The sequence below is a fragment of the Sus scrofa genome, chromosome 12, assembly GCF_054392235.1.
Source record: "Sus scrofa isolate SSC_HxYL_T2T_F1_AM1 chromosome 12, Sscrofa_HxYL_maternal_Yorkshire_Landrace_v2.0, whole genome shotgun sequence".
Classification (NCBI taxonomy): domain Eukaryota; kingdom Metazoa; phylum Chordata; class Mammalia; order Artiodactyla; family Suidae; genus Sus; species Sus scrofa.
The window spans coordinates 43412943-43432718 of NC_139394.1; the positions used below are offsets into that span (position 1 = coordinate 43412943).

The 19776-nt window shown below is 40.8% G+C and overlaps 1 protein-coding gene and 1 non-coding gene across 49 annotated transcripts in view; one reads left to right on the plus strand and one right to left on the minus strand.

Annotated features, from left to right (window-relative positions):
* The window catches only part of SYNRG (synergin gamma), a 91281-nt gene that overhangs the window by 69493 nt on the left and 2012 nt on the right, over positions 1–19776 (minus strand). For 24 of the 48 annotated variants that reach the window (XM_021067372.2, XM_021067367.2, XM_021067370.2 and 21 more), the window contains exons 2-3: positions 13377–13417; positions 8303–8421 (exon numbers count right to left, since the gene is read on the minus strand). In XM_021067372.2, the coding sequence (XP_020923031.1) occupies positions 8303–8421; positions 13377–13417 (160 nt within the window). Of the gene's footprint in view, positions 1–8302; positions 8425–13376; positions 13418–19776 lie in introns of all 48 variants that reach the window. The other 24 variants (XM_021067371.2, XM_021067366.2, XM_021067369.2 and 21 more) reach the window with 1 other exon arrangement.
* On the plus strand, positions 540–646 carry LOC146398238 (U6 spliceosomal RNA). The gene has a single exon (XR_014822162.1). It is a non-coding gene; the product is annotated as a U6 spliceosomal RNA (small nuclear RNA).

Genomic DNA, 19776 nt, shown 5'->3' on the forward strand with positions numbered 1-19776 from the left:
GAAAAGACAAGTGCTATGGTCTGAATGTTTGTGTCTCCCCAAAATTCAACTCTTGAAATCCTAACCCCCAAAATGATGGTATTAGAAGGCCTTCAGAAGGTCATGAGAGTGGAAGCCTCGTGAATGGCCTTAGTGCTCTTATAAAGAGAGCCCACAAAGCGCCTCAGTCCCTCCCTCCATGGGAAAATACAACTAAAAGTCTGCGACCTGGCAGCGGGCTCTCACCTGACAATGCTGGCGCTCTGATCTTGGACTCCAGCCTCCAGAACTGTGAGGAATAAACTTCTGTTGTTTATAAGCTAACCAGTCTCTGGTATTTTGTTACAGCAGCCTAAATGAGCTAAGATAACAAGCTACAGATTGGGAGAAAATATTTGCAAACCACATCTCTAACCAAGGACTGGTATGTAGACTATATAAAAAACTCAAGAAACTCAACAGTAAAATAACCAAAAAAATCCAACTAGAAAAAAAGACAGGAAGAGATATTCCCCCAAAGAGAATGTAAGACGGCAAATAAACACATGAAAAGATGTTCAGTGCTCGCTTTGGCAGCATGTATACTAAAACTGGAATGATACAGAGAAGATTAGCACGGCCCCTGTGCAAAGATGACATACAAATTTGTGAAGTGTTCCATGTTTTTAAAATAATAGATATATGTATACACACAATTGATTGACTTTGCTGTAAACCTAAAGTTGAACATTGTAAATCAACTATACCCCAATAAAAAAATTCAAAAAAAAAGAAGACATACAGAAGGCCAAAAAGCACATGGAAAGCTGCTCAACATCACTAATTATTAGAAAATGCAAATCAAAACTACAGTAAGGCATCACTCGCCACTGGTCAGAATGGCTATCATCAAAAAGTCTACAAGTAATAAAGGCTGGAAAGAGTGTGGAGAAAAGGGAACCCACATGGGAATGTAAGTTGGTACAACCACTATAGAAAACAGTATGAGGTTCCTCAAAAAACTAAAAAGAGAAATACCACATGATCCAGCAATCCAACTCCTGGGCATCTATTTGGAGAAAACCCTAATTCAAAAAGATACATGTATCCCCATGTTTATGGTGGCACTATTTACAATAGCCAAGATACGAAAGCAACCTAAATGTCCATCAACAGCAGACTGGATAAAGATGTGGTACATATATACAATGGAATACTACTCAGCCATTAAAGAGAACAAAATAATGCCACTTGCAGTACAGACCTAGAGATAATCACATTAAGTGAAGTCAGACAAAGACAAATGTCATATCACTTATATGTGGAATCTTTAAAAAATGATACAAATGAACTTATTATTTTTTAATTTAATTTTTTTTTCCTTTTCCAGGGCTGCACGCACGGCATATGGAGGTTCCCTGGCTAGGGGTCTAATCAGAGCTGTAGCCACGGGCCCATGCCAGAGTCAGAGCAACGCCAGATCCGAGCCATGTCTGTGACCTGCACCACAGCTCATGGCAACGCTGGATCCTCAACCCACTGAGTGAGGCCAGGGATCGAACCTGGAACACTCATGGTTCCTAGTCAGATTCGTTAACCACTGAGCCACGATGGGAACTCCATGAATGAACTTATTTATAAAACAGAAACAGACTCATAGACTTTGAACACAAATTTATGGTTCCCAAAGGGGAAAGGAGATAGAGAGAGATGGTTTAGGAGCTTTGGATTAGCATATGCACACCACTGTATATGGAATGGATGGTCAGTGGGGACCTGCTATATATGGCACAGGGAAATCTACTTAATATTCTGTGATAAACTATATGGGACTGGATATGTGTATATGTATAAATGGATATGCATATATGTGTAACTGAATCAGTTTGCTGTACAGCAGAAATTACAACATTGTAAATCAACTATACTTCAATAAAATTAAGATGCGCGATATGATTAATGTTCAAGAAAAACCAATATGAAGTTTCTAGCAACCAATCACAATAGAAAACAATGTACTCACACCTGTTTGTAATGAACTGTAATTGCTTAAAGCACTTGGGAGTTTGAGGTCTCCTTTTTGGGGAATAGTTTGTTTCTTGCCCAATAAAATATTCATGTCAAGTAAAACCTTCTGAATTTTCTTTTGATATTAGTCATTAGGGAAATGCAAGTAAAAGTCACAATGTGATATCACACCACACATATCAGAAAGGCTAAAATAAAAAGTGACAATAATGTTGGCCAGGCAGCAGAGAAACTGGATCACTCATATACTGCTGGTGGGAATGTAAAAGGGTGCAAGCACTCTAGAAAACAGTTTAACGGTTTCTTTAGAAACTAAACATCCAACTACTATGTCACCCAGCACTCCTGGGCATTAATCCCAGAGAAATGAAGCCTTGTGTTCACATGACACCTTCTCTTTGTCATAGCTAAAAAGTAAAAACAGCCCAGATGTCTTCAATGGATGGATGGTTAAAAAGACAGTAGTGCATCCAATGATGGAATACTACTCGGCAATAAAAATGAAGGAAATAATACATTCAACAACTTGGATGAATTTCAAGAGAATGATGCAGCGGAAAAAAGCCAATCTCAAAAGGTTAGTGATTCAATTTAGATAACATTGTTGAAATTACATAATTATAGAAATGGGGAACATATTAGTGACTGAGGAGGGCTGGGAGGTGTGAAGTGGGAGGGAAATGAATTTGGCTACAAAATGGCAACATGAGGAGATGCCTAAGATGATGGGAATGTTCTCTATCTGGACTGTATCAATGCCAGTATCCTGGCTGTGATACTGTAATACAGTCCTGCAGGTTGTTACCACTGGGGCAACTAAACAAAGGATCTCTTTGTATTGTTCCTTATATACATGTGTTTACCTGTAAGTTTAATTTAAAATGATATAGCTTGTAACTGGCTCACACATGTTCATCTATATTCTATTCTTATCTATTTTATTGACATATTTTGAGTAATAACTTTAAAGTTTATTCTAAATCTGTGGGGTGTTTTCTTTTTTATGAGTTTTGGGGAGTGGAGCACTAGATGGTAACCAAGACTAAATTTCATCTTTGACTTTTATCTGAAAGTGTACCCTTCAAAGAGTTAGGGATAACCAAAGAATAACAGGTTTTCCTCATCCACATCTGTGGTTGGTTAAGGCTATTAGGTTCGGAGGAAAAAAAAATCTGACTGAGTTTCTCCTTTAAGAATAGTGAGCAGCTTCCAAGCTGTATAATGCCTGTCAGCAAGATTAAAGAAGCCAGAGCCACAGCAACGCCAGATCCGAGACGCATCTGCAACCTATACCACAGCTCACAGCAACGCCAGATCGTCAACCCACTGAGCAAGGGCAGGGATCGAACCTGCAACCTCATGGTTTCCAGTTGGATTTGTTAACCACTGCACCACGATGGGAACTCCCACTTTTTTTTTTTTTTTTTTTTTTTAGAATTTGGCTTCTTTACTTCAGAACCATTAATTCTAAGCTCATGATACTCAGGGAAATTACTTGGGGGATTTCAAATTTGGTAGTTCACTGTTTTTGTTTTGTTTGTTTGTTTTTTTTTAAATTGTTCTTCATGTTGGAGTTCCTTACTGTTTTTGGTTATGTCAAACTCTTTAAAAGCATTTTTCTGGGAGTTCCCTTCGGGGCTCAGGGGTTAACAAATCCAACTGGGAACCATGAGGTTGTGGGTTCGATCCCTGGCCTTGCTCAGTGGGTTAAGGATCCGGTGTTGCCATGAGCTGTGGTGTAGGTTGCAGGTGCGGCTCGAATCCCGCGTTGCTGTGGCTGTGGCGTAGGCCGGTGGCTACAGCTCCAATTAGATCCCTAGCCCAGGAACCTCCATATGCCGAGGGAGCGGCCCTAGAAAAGGCAGGGGGAAAAAAAAGGCATTTTTCTGAAGTTCCTGCTGTGGTGCAATGGGATCAGCAGCGTCTTGGAACTATGAGAAGCAGGTTCAGTCCCTGGCCTGGCACAATGGGTTAAAGATCTGGCATTGCCGCAGCTGTGGCCTAGGTGGCAACTGTGGCTTGGATCTGATCCCTAGCCGGGGAACTCCACAGGCCACGGGGCAGCCAAAAAAGGAAAAAAAAAAAAAAAGGCATTTTTTAGAGAATTACACAAGTCATAAAATAATGCTTAGTGTGAAAATTAATGACTTAAGAATTGTATCAATTGTTATTAACATTCAGTGGTAAGCTTACTAGATCTCAATTAGAAATACATGGTATTCTTTGGTAGCTTGGTTCCAATCGTTTGCTGCCCTTACTCTCAGATGACACATGCTGATGTGGTGTGCAGTCTTCCTGGCATATCCCCCACTGATGTTTCTTTGGGCCACATTACTTTGTGAACCGAAGTAACTGATAAATCCTAACTTTTTTATTTTTCCTTTGGCCACAGCCACGATATACACCACAGCTGTGTCAACACCAGATCTTTAACCCACTGCACCAGGCCAAGGATCAAACCTGTGCCGCCTCCGCAGGGACCCGAGCCACTGCAGTCAGATTCTCAACCTACTACACCACAGCAAGAACTCTGATAAACCCTGCCTTTGAGAGAAAGCTTTAAAAATCATCACAGGATTTGGCCATCTCTTTACAGTTATGTCAAGAGCCTGCGATTTCCTAGGTTCTCAGGATAAAGAGAACATGGACCTGAATCAGAGCCAGCTCCTAAAGGACATGTATCACAAATGAGAAACAAATCTTTGTTTCTGAAAGTCACTGAGATTGGGGGATTTTTGTTTCTGCAGCATAGACTAGTGAAAGCTGAGTAACTTGGACTTCAAACCTACAAAAGCTCAATTTATTCCCATTTTCTTCCTACTGGTGAGGACTAAAGAATGATATAGAAGTTTTCCTAAATCTTTACTTACAACACAGAAGCTTTATTTGCTTATATGACTTCAACATGACAATGGTTTCAACTTAAATTCTGATTGTTAACTCTCGAAACTATTTACAAACCAAATACATGTATTTTTGTACAAATATATTGCATACATGATAAAACATGAAGAAATATAAAATTTAAAATAATTAGGTAAAAATGAAATATATGGCACTTAAAATCTTAGTGGTATAAAACCCTTTTGACCTGGCTTATTTGTGAATGATTTTTTTTTTTTAAATAATATAATACTTTGGATTCAGCCAAAGATCCGACTCCTGGATTTAGTTTATTGGTTTTACTTGGTTTATTTGCTTACTTGGTTTTAATGGACATCACGACTGAAGAAGATAATGTACAAAGATAGAGAGATCCAAATGGATGTGGATAAAGCCCATTACTTAGGTTTGGAGGAAAAAAAATAAGATCTGAATGAGTTTCTCCTTTACTTATTAAATCATGATACTATCAACTTCATTCACCAATTCCAAAACAAAAGCAAAAACAAAGCAAAATTATTTGCTTTAATCTACACTATTTATGATCACAAGTTACTCAAGGATACATGCTCAGCACACAAACAGGAAAACTGTCTTTAATTCTCCTGCAATTCTCATTCAGATTCCCACTACGGTCTCGTGTTATTTCTTTTGCTGAACCATCTGCAGGTAAATTGTAGACATAATTTCCTTTTTTTTCTTAACAAAGAGAAAGTAAACATGAAATTATAAACTCTAATTAAGCAACAATATCTAGCCAGAATTTGGTAACATTGTTTTGATTCATATTTATTTTTTGGTTATCCTTATTTTTAACACATGAGGTTTTCTATTTACCTAATAAGATAAAGATTTCCCTAGGAATATCTTAAAAATGTAAGCAAATGAAACATTACTTAAGTATCACATAGCAAAAATCATGAAGTTTGGGAAACATCAGTAGCAAAAACTCAGGCTCTGAAATGTAAAATAGCTTTGGTTTCATTTCTACTCTGAAATAAGCTGTATGACATTGACCAGGGCATTTCAGTCCTCTGACTGCAGTTTTATTATACATACCAATAAAATGGTTACAAAAATATTGCTTATCTTGGAGTTCCTGTCATGGCACAGTGGAAACGAATCCAAACGAGGAACCATGAAATTTCAGGTTCAATCCCTGACCTTGCTCAGTGGGTTAAGGATCTGGCATTGCCTTGAGCTGTGGTGTAGGGCGAAGACATGGCTCAGATCCGGCTGTGGTGTAGGTCGGCAGCTGTAGCTCCGATTAGACCCCTAGCCTGCGAACCTCCATATGCTGTGGGTGTGGCCCTAAAAAGCAAAAAAATAAAATAAAAAATTGTTTATCGTATAGAGTTGTTATGAGGCCTGACTGCTATAATGCACACAACGAATCTAGCACAAGTAAACAACAAATGGTGGTTGTTACTATTACTGGTTATTACCATTATTCAAGAAAGAATGTATCAGCCAGAAACGGGGGTTGTGAGCCATTGAAAGCATGGAAACAGTCAGATGAATATTAGAAATACAACATGAAATAGCGCCAGATCACTTGAAAGATCATTCCTGATATCAACATTTCTTGCCACTTTCTGCTCACTATGTACCAGATACAATGCTAAATGTTTTATATAATTTCTCTTCCAAGTCTTTCTATAACTGTACAGGCAAGGTCTTACTACATCCCTATTTTACAGTTAAGTGGCAAAACTGGGATCTGAACTTAGGTCTGTCTGCACCAAAACCCCAGTTTTTTTTTTTTTTTTTCCCGTTAACCTACTAGCCCCCAACCCACCACCGTCTGTGGCTGCTCCTCTTCATTCTCCTGTGTGTAACTCACTTCCTTAGATCTGAACACTGAAATTCTGCAGGCTCACTCCTGGATGATCTTCTCCATCTGTAGTGTTCTCAGATGTTCCAGTTCACCCTTATGGCATCAATAACCTTCTTTATGTGGATGATTCCTAAATCTACACTATTCAACCCAGAGTAAAAAATCTGGAATTCCTGGTCAGTTGATTAAATTGTCTCTGGATGGCCCCACTTGAATTTTTCATGGATCCTTGAAAGTCAACAAAATGTACCAGTATAATCTCTCCCAGTCTTTTTTTTTTTTCTGCCTTTTCTAGGGCCGCTCCCTCAGCATACAGAGGTTCCCAGGCTAGGGGTCTAATCAGAGCTGTAGTCACCAGCCTACGCCACAGCCACAGCCACACGGGATCTGAGCTGTGTCTGCGACCAACACCGAAGCTCACGGTAACGCCGGATCCTTAACCCACTGAGCAAGGCCAGGGATTGAACCCGCAACCTCATGGCTCCTAGTCGGGTTCGCTAATCACTGCGCCACAACGGGAACTTTATTTTAAAAAAATCAATAAATGACACCACCAATTAGCTGCTTGTACAGAAAAAGGGGAATCAGGGGCATTCCCGTCATGGCTTATTTCCTAAGCAGTTCTCAATAACATCCCTCTCTACATCTGCCTGCTCCACCTTAAGTTAAGCCATGTCACCTGCTCTTGATACATTAGCCTCTTTTTTTTTTTTTGCTTTTTAGAGCCGCACCCGCTACACACGGAGGTTCCCAGGCTAGGGGTCGAATTGGAGCTATAACTGCTGGCCTACGCCACAGCCATAGCAATGTGGGATCTGAGTCACATCTATGACCCACACTACAGCTCACAGCAGTGCCAGATCCTTAACCCACTGAGCAAGGCCAGGGATCGAACCGGCAACCTCATGGTTACTAGTCAGATTTGTTTTTGCTGACACAAAATGGGAACTCTGATACATCAGCCTCTTAATGATTCTCCTTACATCCACTTTTGCTCTCTTCTCTCCTTCCAATCATTCTCCAATCCACAGTAAGAATGATCTTTCTGAAATACAAATCTGATGGTGTCATTCCAGTGCTTTAAAGTAGTCAATGGCTCCCTGATGCTCTCAAGAGAGAATTTAATGTATAATATGGCTAAGTATAGACTTACTGAAGACTTAGGTTCCAATTTTGGCTGACTATGCTCTGTGAGCATTCTCAAAAAGCTTCAGTTTCCTCAAGAGAAAAATGGAGCTACCACCCCTTAGACAGTCTGAGCCTTGCGAACAATGACACTGTTCCTTTCATGACAACTGTTACCTCTAACAATGCGACTTCATGGCATCAGGTCCCTGAATTATTCAAGATGTCATTCTAAAATACTTAAGTCAGTCATCAAATATAGAGGTCACTTAGAGAGTTTTCTTAAATGATTTCTCTCTCTTTTCCCCACTCTTAAGGATAGATACCCGCTTTATTTTGAAGGAAGGCACCCAAGATACAGACCACACTTATTTATAAATACAACATTAAGCTCCTAGTATGTAGCTCTTGGTATGCAGACAAGTAACAACAAATAATAACTCTGTAAACACTGGTGAAAGAGGCAAGTACCTGCATGGCAATGGGTCCTTGGGACATTTGAGAGCTGTAATTCATTCCTATCATGCCTTGCATGTTAGGCTGCATGACTGAGACCATAGGAAATCCTTGTTGCTGCATTGGCATCATTCCTGCTGAAAAACATCAAGATATCATTAACGCTGATGTGTTTTACAGTTTATTTTCTTAAACCCAGAAGTACTCAGGGCACTTATTGCTCGGGAGGTGGCATAGTATAAAGGGAAAGACAGAGGCTCTGGAATGAAACAGGCTTGAGCACAAATTCCATTTCCATCTTTTACCGTGTGATCTTGGGCAAGATATAAAATTTCATCTGTAAAATGAAGATAACAGTACCTGTTCTACAGAATTTTGGTGCATACTCAAAAAATTACTATGGCCTAATTGGCCTTTAAGATGGCCCCAATGATCTCTGCCTTTTAGAATTCATACCCTCGTCCTTCCCTCCCACACTGAAAAGGGCTGACCAGAATACCCAATAGGATACTGTGGAAATGACAGTGTGTAACATCCAAGGCTAGTTCTTAATAACCACTGCAGCTTCCTCTGTGCTCTCTCAGATCACCTGTTGAGAAAGCGACTGCCACATCATGAGAATACTTGAGCAGTCCTATGGAGAATGGAGAATCCAGGTGGCAAGGAACTGAAACCTCTTGCCAAAAGGCAGCACACATTTGCCATCTATGTGAGTGAGCCGTCCTGGAAACAGATCTTCCAGCCCCATCAAACCTTCAGATGACACAGCCCTAGCTGACATCTTTACTGCAATCTCCTCTGCCGTGAGCCTAAACCACCCCGTGAAGCCACTCCCGGATACCTGACCCACAGACGTGGTGTAAAACAGTAAAATGCTTGGTTTTTTCCCTTCAAGTACAGGATAATTTTATATGCAGCAACAGGTAACTAATACAATAGTAGTCAAGAGTTAGTAGTAGTTAAGAGTTAATAGTAATCATTACTTTTAATACTAAAGTAGTTAAGAGCACGAACTCTGGAAGCCAACTAGAAATATCACCTGCTAGCTTTGGGACCTTGAGCAACTTGCTTAACTGCTTTCTGTGTCTTGGTTTTTCATCCACAAAACTGTTTAATACCTAATATGCTCAAAGAAATGAGCTTCCCTTAATCTGCCTCAAAGTATATAATGCAACGGCAGGAAAACTATCATGCAAGTAATGATTTATAGCACAGTAACTCCCAAACTTTCCAGTAGAGAAGAATGAAGATTACATTGCCTCAGGGATTTAATAAATCTAAATGCCCACAGTTCTAGACACTTGGTATATAACAGTGAATACAACAAAATCCCTACATAGCCTGAATCCAGATTTCATTCTAATTTGGCACTGCACCACATATTTCTATCCATGTTGGTTCTAATATAAGGAACCTTTAATCAAATTTCGATTTAAAAACATTAAAGGTCTGGTAAAGTACACCTTGTTTATCTTGTGGATTCTGTGTATGTTCAAGATTATACACACACCATTCAATTTCTTTTTTTTTTTTGCTATTTCTTGGGCCGCTCCCGCGGCATATGGAGGTTCCCAGGCTAGGGGTCCAATCGGAGCTGTAGTCTCCGGCCTACGCCAGAGCTACAGCAACGCGGGATCCGAGCCGCGTCTGCAACCTACACCACAGCTCACGGCATCGCCGGATCGTTAACCCACTGAGCAAGGGCAGGGACCGAACCCGCAACCTCATGGTTCCTAGTCGGATTCGTTAACCACTGCGCCACGACGGGAACTCCCCCATTCAATTTCAAAAGCATGGACATCCACACTTGTAGGTAACATTTATTCATTCAATCATGTATTCGAATATTTGAGGGCCTATTTCATATCAAGCACCATTCTAGGGACACAGCATTAAACAAAGCCAAGTCTTTGCTTTCATGGGACTATCTTATTACCTATCTCATGTGAGATAGATAATAAAAAAACAAGTGGACATCAAGTAGGGATAGGGGAAAAGGGAGAGCAAAGGAAAGGATTGGTTACTATTTCATAGTCAGAAAAGGTTTCACCACAAGGACAGGATTTAAGCAAGGACTTGAAGGAAGCAAGGGAGTGAACCAGGCAGATATTTGGGAAGAGTATCCAAGACAAAGAAACACCAAATGTGAAGGCCTGGAGGTGTTATAGAGAATCAGGATGCACCAACTGAAGAGAGCATAATAAGATGTTTTCCCTCTTACACATTTGGACCTTGAGTTTTATTATTATTATTATTTTTGTCTTTTTGCCTTTTCTAGGGCCGCTCCTGCGGCATATGGAGGTTCCCAGGTTAGGGGTCCAATCAGAGCGGTAGCCACTGGCCTACACCAGAGCCATAGCAACAAGGGATCTGAGCCCCATCTGCAACCTACACCACAGCTCACAGCAACGCCGGATCCTCAACCTACTGAGCAAGGCCAGGGATCGAACCCGCAATCTCATGGTTCCCGGTCAGATTTGTTAACCCTGAGCCACAATGGGAACTCCTAGAGTTTTATTTATTTTTGTTATTTTATTTAATTCTTCAATGGGTAACTCAAGGATCGGGCACAACATTTAAAGGCTTAAAATTACACACAGTGAAAACTAAGTCTTGTTTCTCTCCTGTCTCCTGTTCATCTGCTCATGATTGAGTGGCCACTTGTCAGGCGCCATATAGGCTTTCAGAAACAACCCGTGCATAATTTAAAGCCTTCAAAAAAACCAAAAAGTCCACCCTAACTTACTTTGTCAAAAAAAAAAAAAAAATCAAAAACAATTCCAAATTCCAGAGGAAAAAAATATCAAGCAATCTTTTGGGCTCTCATCTTGTCCTGTTCCTTTGCCCCATACACAGATTTTTTTACTTGAAAGTCTAGAAAAATGCAAAATAATGTGCTACAATGACGAACACAAAAGTCAGTAATGCCTTCCTAAAGAAGAGAAGATCTGAAACCGTTTGATCTAAATCTGGGACACATTTAATTACAGATAGCTTAAATAATGCATAAATGTGAGCAGGATGAAAAGAATACAACTGACCCTTGGAAAAATTTACTGAAACTCAACCTCCATCACTGATTATAAATGGAGACACTGACCACCTGCTACTGAGTTGCTCTTTATCATTCATCTCTATTGGTGACCCAGGAGTCTCTGTTTCTCTAGCAAGTCTACCATAACCAATCAACACTGCCTTTGTGAGAGGGGCCAGTTTTCAGAGCAGCTTGGGCTGCAAGGGGAGTGGGGGTGCACTGGAGTGGGAGACGTGAGCAGAAAGGAGAGAAGGGCAGACACAGTCTTCCTTCAGTGTTGTGTCCTAGTGGCACAGTAGTAGGAGTGAAGATTGTATGACTTGACTACTATTTCTTTGAAGAGAAGCCTATAATTGATATTGGTGGCCCCTTCTCTGATACCAAGAAAGAAAGGACATACCTAGGGGAGAAACTGCTAGAAATAAAACTGAAACTTTATTCACAGAACATGTGAATTTTTTTTTGTTGTTGTTGCTTTTTAGGGCTGCACCTGCAGCATATGGAAGGTCCCAGGCTAGGGGTCGAATTGCAAATTGGAGCTATAGCTGCTGGCCTACACCAGAGCCATAGCCATACCAGATCCGAGCCGCATCTGCGACCTACACCACAGCTCATGGTAATGCTGGATCCTTAACCCACTGAGAGGGGCCAGGGATTGAACCCACATTCTCATGGATACTAGTCAGTTCGTTTCTGCTGCACCACAATGGGAACTCCCAGAATGTGTGATCTCTTATGTATGTGTTTATAAAAAGACCAAATTCATATAGAGAAAACATAAGTATAAAATAAATAGTGAGGAAGTTCCCCTGTGGCACAGCAGGTTAAGTATCCAGTGTTGTCACAGCGTTGTCTTGGATTGCTGCTGTGGTGCAGGTTTGATCCCTGGCCCAAGAATTTCCACATGCCACAGTCATGGCCAAACAACAATAACAACAACAACCCCCCCAAAAAAACTAATGAGGTTAATTTATTCAACAACCATCAAAAAGACCTTATTATTTTCCATCAGCATGCTGGGTGTTGGAGATACTGACAAGCCTCAGGCAGATAAGAGCCCTTGCCCTATGCAGCTAACAATCTAGAAGACAGGAGAGAGATGGCATTCAGAGAATTACAACTCATTTCATTTTTGTCGGCTGTTCTTTAATACTCTTGTCTGAAAGTCTTCATCTCTGAAGTTAAATAACAATCTGCCCAATATAATGTTTATATAAATTTGGGAGAAATGAGGAATGATCCTGGTTACTCCCCAAATTACACAATTTTCAAGGTGTTTTAAGAGTAGCTGTCATACAATCCTACTCCTGGGAATACACCCAGAGAAAACAATGATTCAAAGGGAGACACACATCCCAATGTTCACTGCAGCACTATTCACAATAGCCAAGACACAGAAACAACCTAAATGTCCATCGATGGATGAATGGATTAAGATGTGGTACATAAATACAATGGAAGACTACTCACAATTAAAAGAGAAAGAAATAATGCCATTGGCAGCAACATGAATGCAACTAGAGGTTATCATACTAAGTGAAGTCAGAAAGACAAATAACATATGATACTACTTACAAGTAAAATCTAAAATATGACACAAATGAATCTATCTACAAAACAGAAACAGACTCACAGACATGGAGAACAGACTTGTAGTTGCCAAGGGGGTGGGGGGAGGGAATGAGATGAACTGGGAGTTTGGGGTTTGTAGATTATACTTAGAATGGATTGACAATGAGGTCCTACTGTATAGTACAGGGAATTACAGCCAATCTCCTGGGATAAATCATAATGGAAAGGAATATAAAAAAGGAGGGATATATATACGTATAACTAAGCCATTATGCTGTACAACAGAAATTAGCACAACACTGTAAATAAACTATACTTCAATTTAAAAAAAAAGAGGCGCTGTCATAGAGGTTCAAGACTCTAAGAGAATTTTACTCTATTTGGCAGCAGTAGAACTTTTTTACCCACTTAATCCCCAAATTGAGAAACAGAATAGTGAAAAATGAAAACAGTGAAAAGTTCAAAACTTAAGCTTTCACATACCTTGAGGGGGTCTTATTCCACCTGCAACCGGAAACATAAAGCTGAAAACAGAACAAAAATATATCTGGATCTTCATATGTACAAAGATTTCAGATAAAACATGTATTATTTTACATAAATAAAAAATTGCACTTGTTCTGCAGTTACAACAGTGAATTACCAAACATCAGTATACACTGACCATTCATAGGACACACGATAGTGGCATGTTAGTGTAGGGGAAAATTTTTGAACTAGTAGACAGAAAATCTTGGAAACCAGTCCTAATTCCAATTTCCCCATCCACAAAATGAGAGAGCTGGATTAGATTCAGTTCAGTGAACATTTACTGGTGCCTACCACATGAAAGAACTGAATTAGCTCACAGTCTCGTTGAAGACACAGATGCAAGCAAGGAACTTTAACATAGGACAGAATGTGCTAGGCCTGTAAGAGGTCCAGAATACCAAGAGAAATGAGAAGACTAATTTGATGGATTGTATCTTGGGAAGTTCTTTGGAGGTGTCTTTTGAGCTGAATCTTTTTTCTTTTTTCCCTCCAGTCTTTTTAGGGCCGAACCCCCAGCACATGGAAGTTCCGGGCTAGGGGTCAAATTGGAGCTGTAGCTGCTAGCCTGCACCACAGTCACAGCCACACAGGATCTGAGCCTTGTCGTTGACGTAAGCACAGCTCACAGCAATGCTGGATCCTCAACCTACTGAGCAAGGCCAGGGACCAAACCCTTGTCCTCATGGATAGTAATTGCGTTCTTTACCTCTAGGCCACCATAGGAACTCCTTGAGCTGAATCTTAAAGGGAGGCATACTCTATGGCTTGAGCAAAAGCTCAGAGGCTGGAGCTGTAGATGTGCTCAGAGAAGTGATTTCAGGTTGAACATATAGGATTGGGATAGTTAGTACACAGATTGTAAAGGGTCTGAAATGTTTGAGTAGTATATGAAGTCAGAGTTTTTTTAAGCTGTGGTAAACATACATAATATAAAATTTTACCATTTTAAGCTTTTTTAAAGTATACAGCTCAGTGGCATTAAGTACATCTGCAATGCTGTACAAGCATCACCATGATTCGTTTCCAGAACTTTTTCATCATCACAAACAGAAACTCTGTACCAATTAAACAATAAATGACTCCCCATTACCTTCTCCCGCCAACCATTGGTAACTACTAGTCAACTTCTGGCTTGATGAATTTTGTCTATTCTAGCTACTTTGTATTAAGTAGGATCATACAACACTTGTCCTTTTGCATCTGGCTTCTTTCACTTAGCATAACATTCTCAAGGTTCATCCATGTTGTAACATGTGTCAGGATTTCCTTCCCTTTGAGGGCTGAATAATACTCCACTGTATGTATGTACCACATTTTGCTTTTGCATTCATCTGTTGATGGATGGCTGGGCTGTTTCCACCTTTAGGCTGTTGTGACTAATGCTGCTATGAACACTGTTGTACAAGTATTTATTTGAGTCCCTCTTTCAGTTCTTTTGGGTCTATACTTAGGAGCAGAATTGCTGGGTCACAGAGTAGTCCAATGTTTACTTTTTGAAATACTGCCAAACTGTTTTCCACAGCAGCTGCACCATTTTACATTCCTATCAGCAATGCCCAAGGGTTCCAATTTCTCCAAGTCTTCAACAATACTTGTTTATTTTCAGTGATAGTTATCCTAACAGGTGTGAAGTGGTATCTCACAGTGATTTAGATCTACATTTCCCTGATGTCAGAGGTTTTACCCGGGGAACAATCAGAAATGTGCTGTAGGTTTCTCTGGGTAGTGGGGAATGGCAGAGAAGACTTGAAGCAACAAGAACTAGCCAAGAAATGATCACAACAATCTTAATAAGAGATTAAAAGGACCATAACCAGTAATGGGAATGGAAAAGAGGTGAATGAAAGCTATTTAAAAGGAAGATTCGGGAGTTCCCGTCGTGGCGCAGTGGTTAACGAATCCGACTAGGAACCATGAGGTTGCGGGTTCGGTCCCTGCCCTTGCTCAGTGGGTTAACGATCCGGCGTTGCCGTGAGCTGTGGTGTAGGCTGCAGACGCGGCTCGGATCCCGCGTTGCTGTGGCTCTGGCGTAGGCCGGTGGCTACAGCTCCGATTCAACCCCTACCCTGGGAACCTCCATATGCTGTGGGAGCGGCCCAAGAAATAGCAACAACAACAACAGACAAAAAGACAAAAGACAAAAAAAATAAAAAAAATTAAAAAAAATAAAAGGAAGATTCAAGAGGACCTGGCAACTGCCAGGTGGAGAGCAGTACTGAAAAAGCAGAAAGAGCTTAAGATGCTGCTGCGATTCCAAGCCTGAGCAACTGTAAGGATGGTGACACTGTTTACTAAAGACAGAAACCTGGGAGTTCCCGTCATGGTGCAGCAGAAATGAATCTGACTAGGAACTATGACGCTGTGGGTTCGATCCCTGGCCTCGATCCATGGGTTAAGGATCTGGTGTTGCAGTGAGCTGTGGTGTAGGCTGCAGATGTGGCTCAATCTGGTGTTGCTATGGCTGTGGTGTAGGCTGACAGCTGCAACTCTGATTAGACCCCTAGCCTGGGAACCTCCACGTGCCACAGGTGCAGCCCTAAAAAAGACAGAAACCCAAGGTGAGCTAAGTAGGTCTGGGGAGAAAGGCGGCAGGAGGATGTCCATGAGGAGGAATCTAACAGGCAAGCAAAAGAATAATTCCAGCTCAGAAGGGTCCACATCGATCTCACTAGGCTCTTTCAATAAAGGTTTAAAAAAAAAAAAAAAAAAAAAAAAAAAAAGAGGTAGTTTCCGTTGTGGCTCAGCAGAAAAAAACTCAACCAGTATCTATGAGGACATGGATTTGATCCCTGGCCTCACCTAGTGGGTTAAGGATGTGGCACGGCTGTGAGCTGCGGTGTAGATCGCAGACATGGCTTGGATCCCGAATGCTGTGGCTGTAGCCAGCAGCTATAGTTCTGATTCAACCCCTAGCCTGGGAACTTCCAGACGCCACAGGTGCAGCCCTAAAAATATTTAAAAAAAAGAAAAAAAAAAAGGAAAAAAAAAAGAAAAAAAAAGGTAAAAAAATTTTAGAGGTCTGGTTGTGGGTGAAAGAGCCAAAGGAATATGGATACTTGGTGAGAAGACAACAAAGGACAACCCTGGTGAATTCTTACCGTGAACACTGAGGAGGGTATGCTCACTGAAAACCAAGGAAGCTGCTTACAACTGAGGAAAGATCACATATAAGGAAGGAGTTATCAGTGTCAAAGGCTGTGGAGAAACTGATACAAATGAAGAGTAATAAAAGTCATTGCTTTAGAAAACAGTGAACAGTTTCAACAGAAGAAGAGGAAGGGATCTGGAGGGAGAAAAGGTTTAGGATACAAAAGATCTACTTAGTGATGGACAAAACACAGTTTTTGAGAGGACAGGTTAACACAGCATGGCAGCAAAAGCAAGAGGGACTTCTTTCTCTGAGACCTGAGGGAAAGAAGATGGGACAAACCAAGGAAGACAAAAAATCTGAGTGGGAAAAGCCCTTCATCTGGGGGTCAAGGATTTGAAGGGGTTTCTGGATAGTCTTTAGAGATATAGTGAGATCCAGGAACTGTACGCCAAATTTATATCCTTGCATTTTTCTATTACACAACACCATCTTCTTTCCCAGGGAAAAGGCCGAAAAACCAAACTTTAGAGTCTTTTAGCTCTGAAATATTTTAATCAACAATTTTTTTTTTTTTTTTTTTTTTTTGGTAAGGTGGTTCACGAATTTCTAGTTGGACATCAACCTGGCTCTGTGTTATTTACAGCCTTGTAGAGGAACTGTTCCATCCGTAAATCCTGCTGACAAGTGGGCCTGCACCCAAAGAGAGGCCTGGATAGTGAGCAGCTTTTCTTAACTGCAAGCAAGAGGTATTAACTAAGTGATATGTTAACTGGATACAATGTTTAAACTGCAAGTTGAAATGTGGTGGTTACTCATATACTAATTTAAGTTACACTAAGATTTATAAACTGAGGAGCAATGCATTTAAGTAGTTAACCTCTTGAGACTTTTCAAAATGAGTCTAAAATATGACAGTTACCAAGAAGGCTTAGTGGCTAGGTAAAAACTAGACACGGAATTCCACTTTTCTCTAGCTTTGCCACAAAGTAACTGTGAAGAAGCTCTGTGCAATCCCTTTCATCACCCTGTCCTTTTTGCCCCTTGCCAACTAAGGACACAGAACCACAAGTTTGCCCAAGCCCTAAGATAACTAAGTAGACAAGAACGCTGTATGTACGTATAAAGGTACTTTGAAAATATAAACAGGAGTTCCTGTTGTGGCTCAGTGCTAACTAATCCGACTGGTATCCATGAGGACACAGGTTCGATCCCTGGCCTCCTTCAGTGGGTTAAGGATCTGGTGTTGTGAGCTGCGGTGCAGGTCGAAAACATGGCTTGGATCCTGCATGGCTATGGTGTAGGACAGCAGCTGAGCTCCTATTCAACCCCTAGCTTGGGAACTTCCATATGCTGTACCTGGGGCCCTACAAAGCAAACAAAAACAAAAACAACCCAAAACCCCAAAAAAGAAAATATAAACAAAAAACTAAATTAATAACATTACCAACAAACATGACTTACTCCAGTAATTACTTAGCAACCCAAACTAGCTACTGACCTATGTACCAGTCACAGGCTGCTCTGAAATGTTTAGATGAGGAGCTCCCACTGTGGCTCATGAAGCCAACTAGTATCCATGAGGACCCAGATTTGATCCCTGGCCTCGCTCAGTGGGTTGAGGATCCGGCCTTGCCATGAGCTGTGGTGCAGGCCGCAGATGAGGGCTCTGATCCCAAGTTGCTGTGGCTCTGGTGTTAGGTCAGCAGCTGCAGCTCCGATTTGACCCCTAGCCTGGGAACTTCCATATGTCACAGGTGCGGCCCGAAAAGAAAAGAAAAGAAATAAACATCTTTTTTTTTTTTTTTTTTTAAAAAAAGAAAGAAATGTTTAGATGATTAACAGCAACATCCTTAAAGACTGGTTAGACAAACAGCTAAGTAAGATACTGATAAGACAGCAAAAGCTCGGCAAAAACTGGGCAGCAAGGAGATAAACTAACTTAATTTTGAAGATAAAACTACTATGCATTACTGATGGCCTATGGTGAAAGCAGAAGTGGGACCTCTACTTGGCACATGCCTGCCTCATTCATCCAAGACCAGCTTTCACTTCTCAGGCCTGGGCTCAACAAGGCTGCTAGAGGGTCTCCCCATCTGCAGACACTGTGATTTCTAATGCAGCCCATACAGCACAGCTGAGGTACATCTTTCTAAGTGGCCCTATGATAACTCTTGGGATTGAAACAATGTAATTATTCTCCCTTAAAATGAATTTCCTTTATTTATATTCAAGGTCCTCTCCAGTTTTAACACAGCCTTTTCAGGTTTATCTCGCAAACTTGTCTCTCCCACTCAGTGCCACAGTCTGCCGGGCCTACCTGATGTTCCCTAGGGTTCACAAGGCCTTCCCAGCTCCAGGACAAACTCTTGACCCCATCCTCTTCCTCAAAATGAGGCCCAGCTGAAATACCTCTTCTTTGCTTTGTTGCTTGAATGCACCAATAGTTAACAGAATGTTTTCTATGTGTAGAATGTGCCAGAAGCAGTGGAAGAGCAAAAGATGAGGAGGCCTTTAAGCAATTTATAAAAAAAAAGAGGAAAGAAATAGACAAGCTCACAAAAGATACTATCCCAGTAGGATACAGACTAATCAAAATCTTTAAACTCTTTTTTCCTGCCATACCTGACTTAAAAAAAAAATATGGGCGTTCCTGTCGTGACTCGGTGGTTAACGAATCCGACTAGGAACCATGAGGTTTCGGGTTCAATCCCTGGCCTTGTTCAGTGGGTTAAGGATCCGGCATTGCCGTGAGCTGTAGTGTAGGTCGAAGATGTGGCTCAGATCCCTCGTTGCTGTGGCTCTGGCGTAGGCTGGCAGCAACAGCTCCGATTTGACCCCTAGCCTGGGAACCTCCATTTGGGAGTGGCCCAAGAAAAGGCAAAAAGACAAAAAATGAATAAATTAAAAAAAAAAAAAAATTCTACTTCTCATCTCTTGGATAAATTTTGCCCTATATAACTATTTATTCTAAAGTGGCCTATTCAGGATACCAATCAAAGCTGGCTAATATTAATAAGGTTAGAAAATGCTAAGGCTTTTTGCTTCGCTTCTTTGAACAGAAACAAGTGCCTAAGAAATGTGGTAAATTATAGTTCATGGATTTCCTCCATTAAAAGCTGAGAGAGGTTGCCCTGTTCTTTTTCTTTCCCCCTAAAATATCCTTAGGGTACCAATCATAATGTTAGCTTCCTCACAAAATAACATCAGCCCTCACCACTGCTCTCTAAAACTCTATTATTTCTTTTTAAAAAAAAATTTATG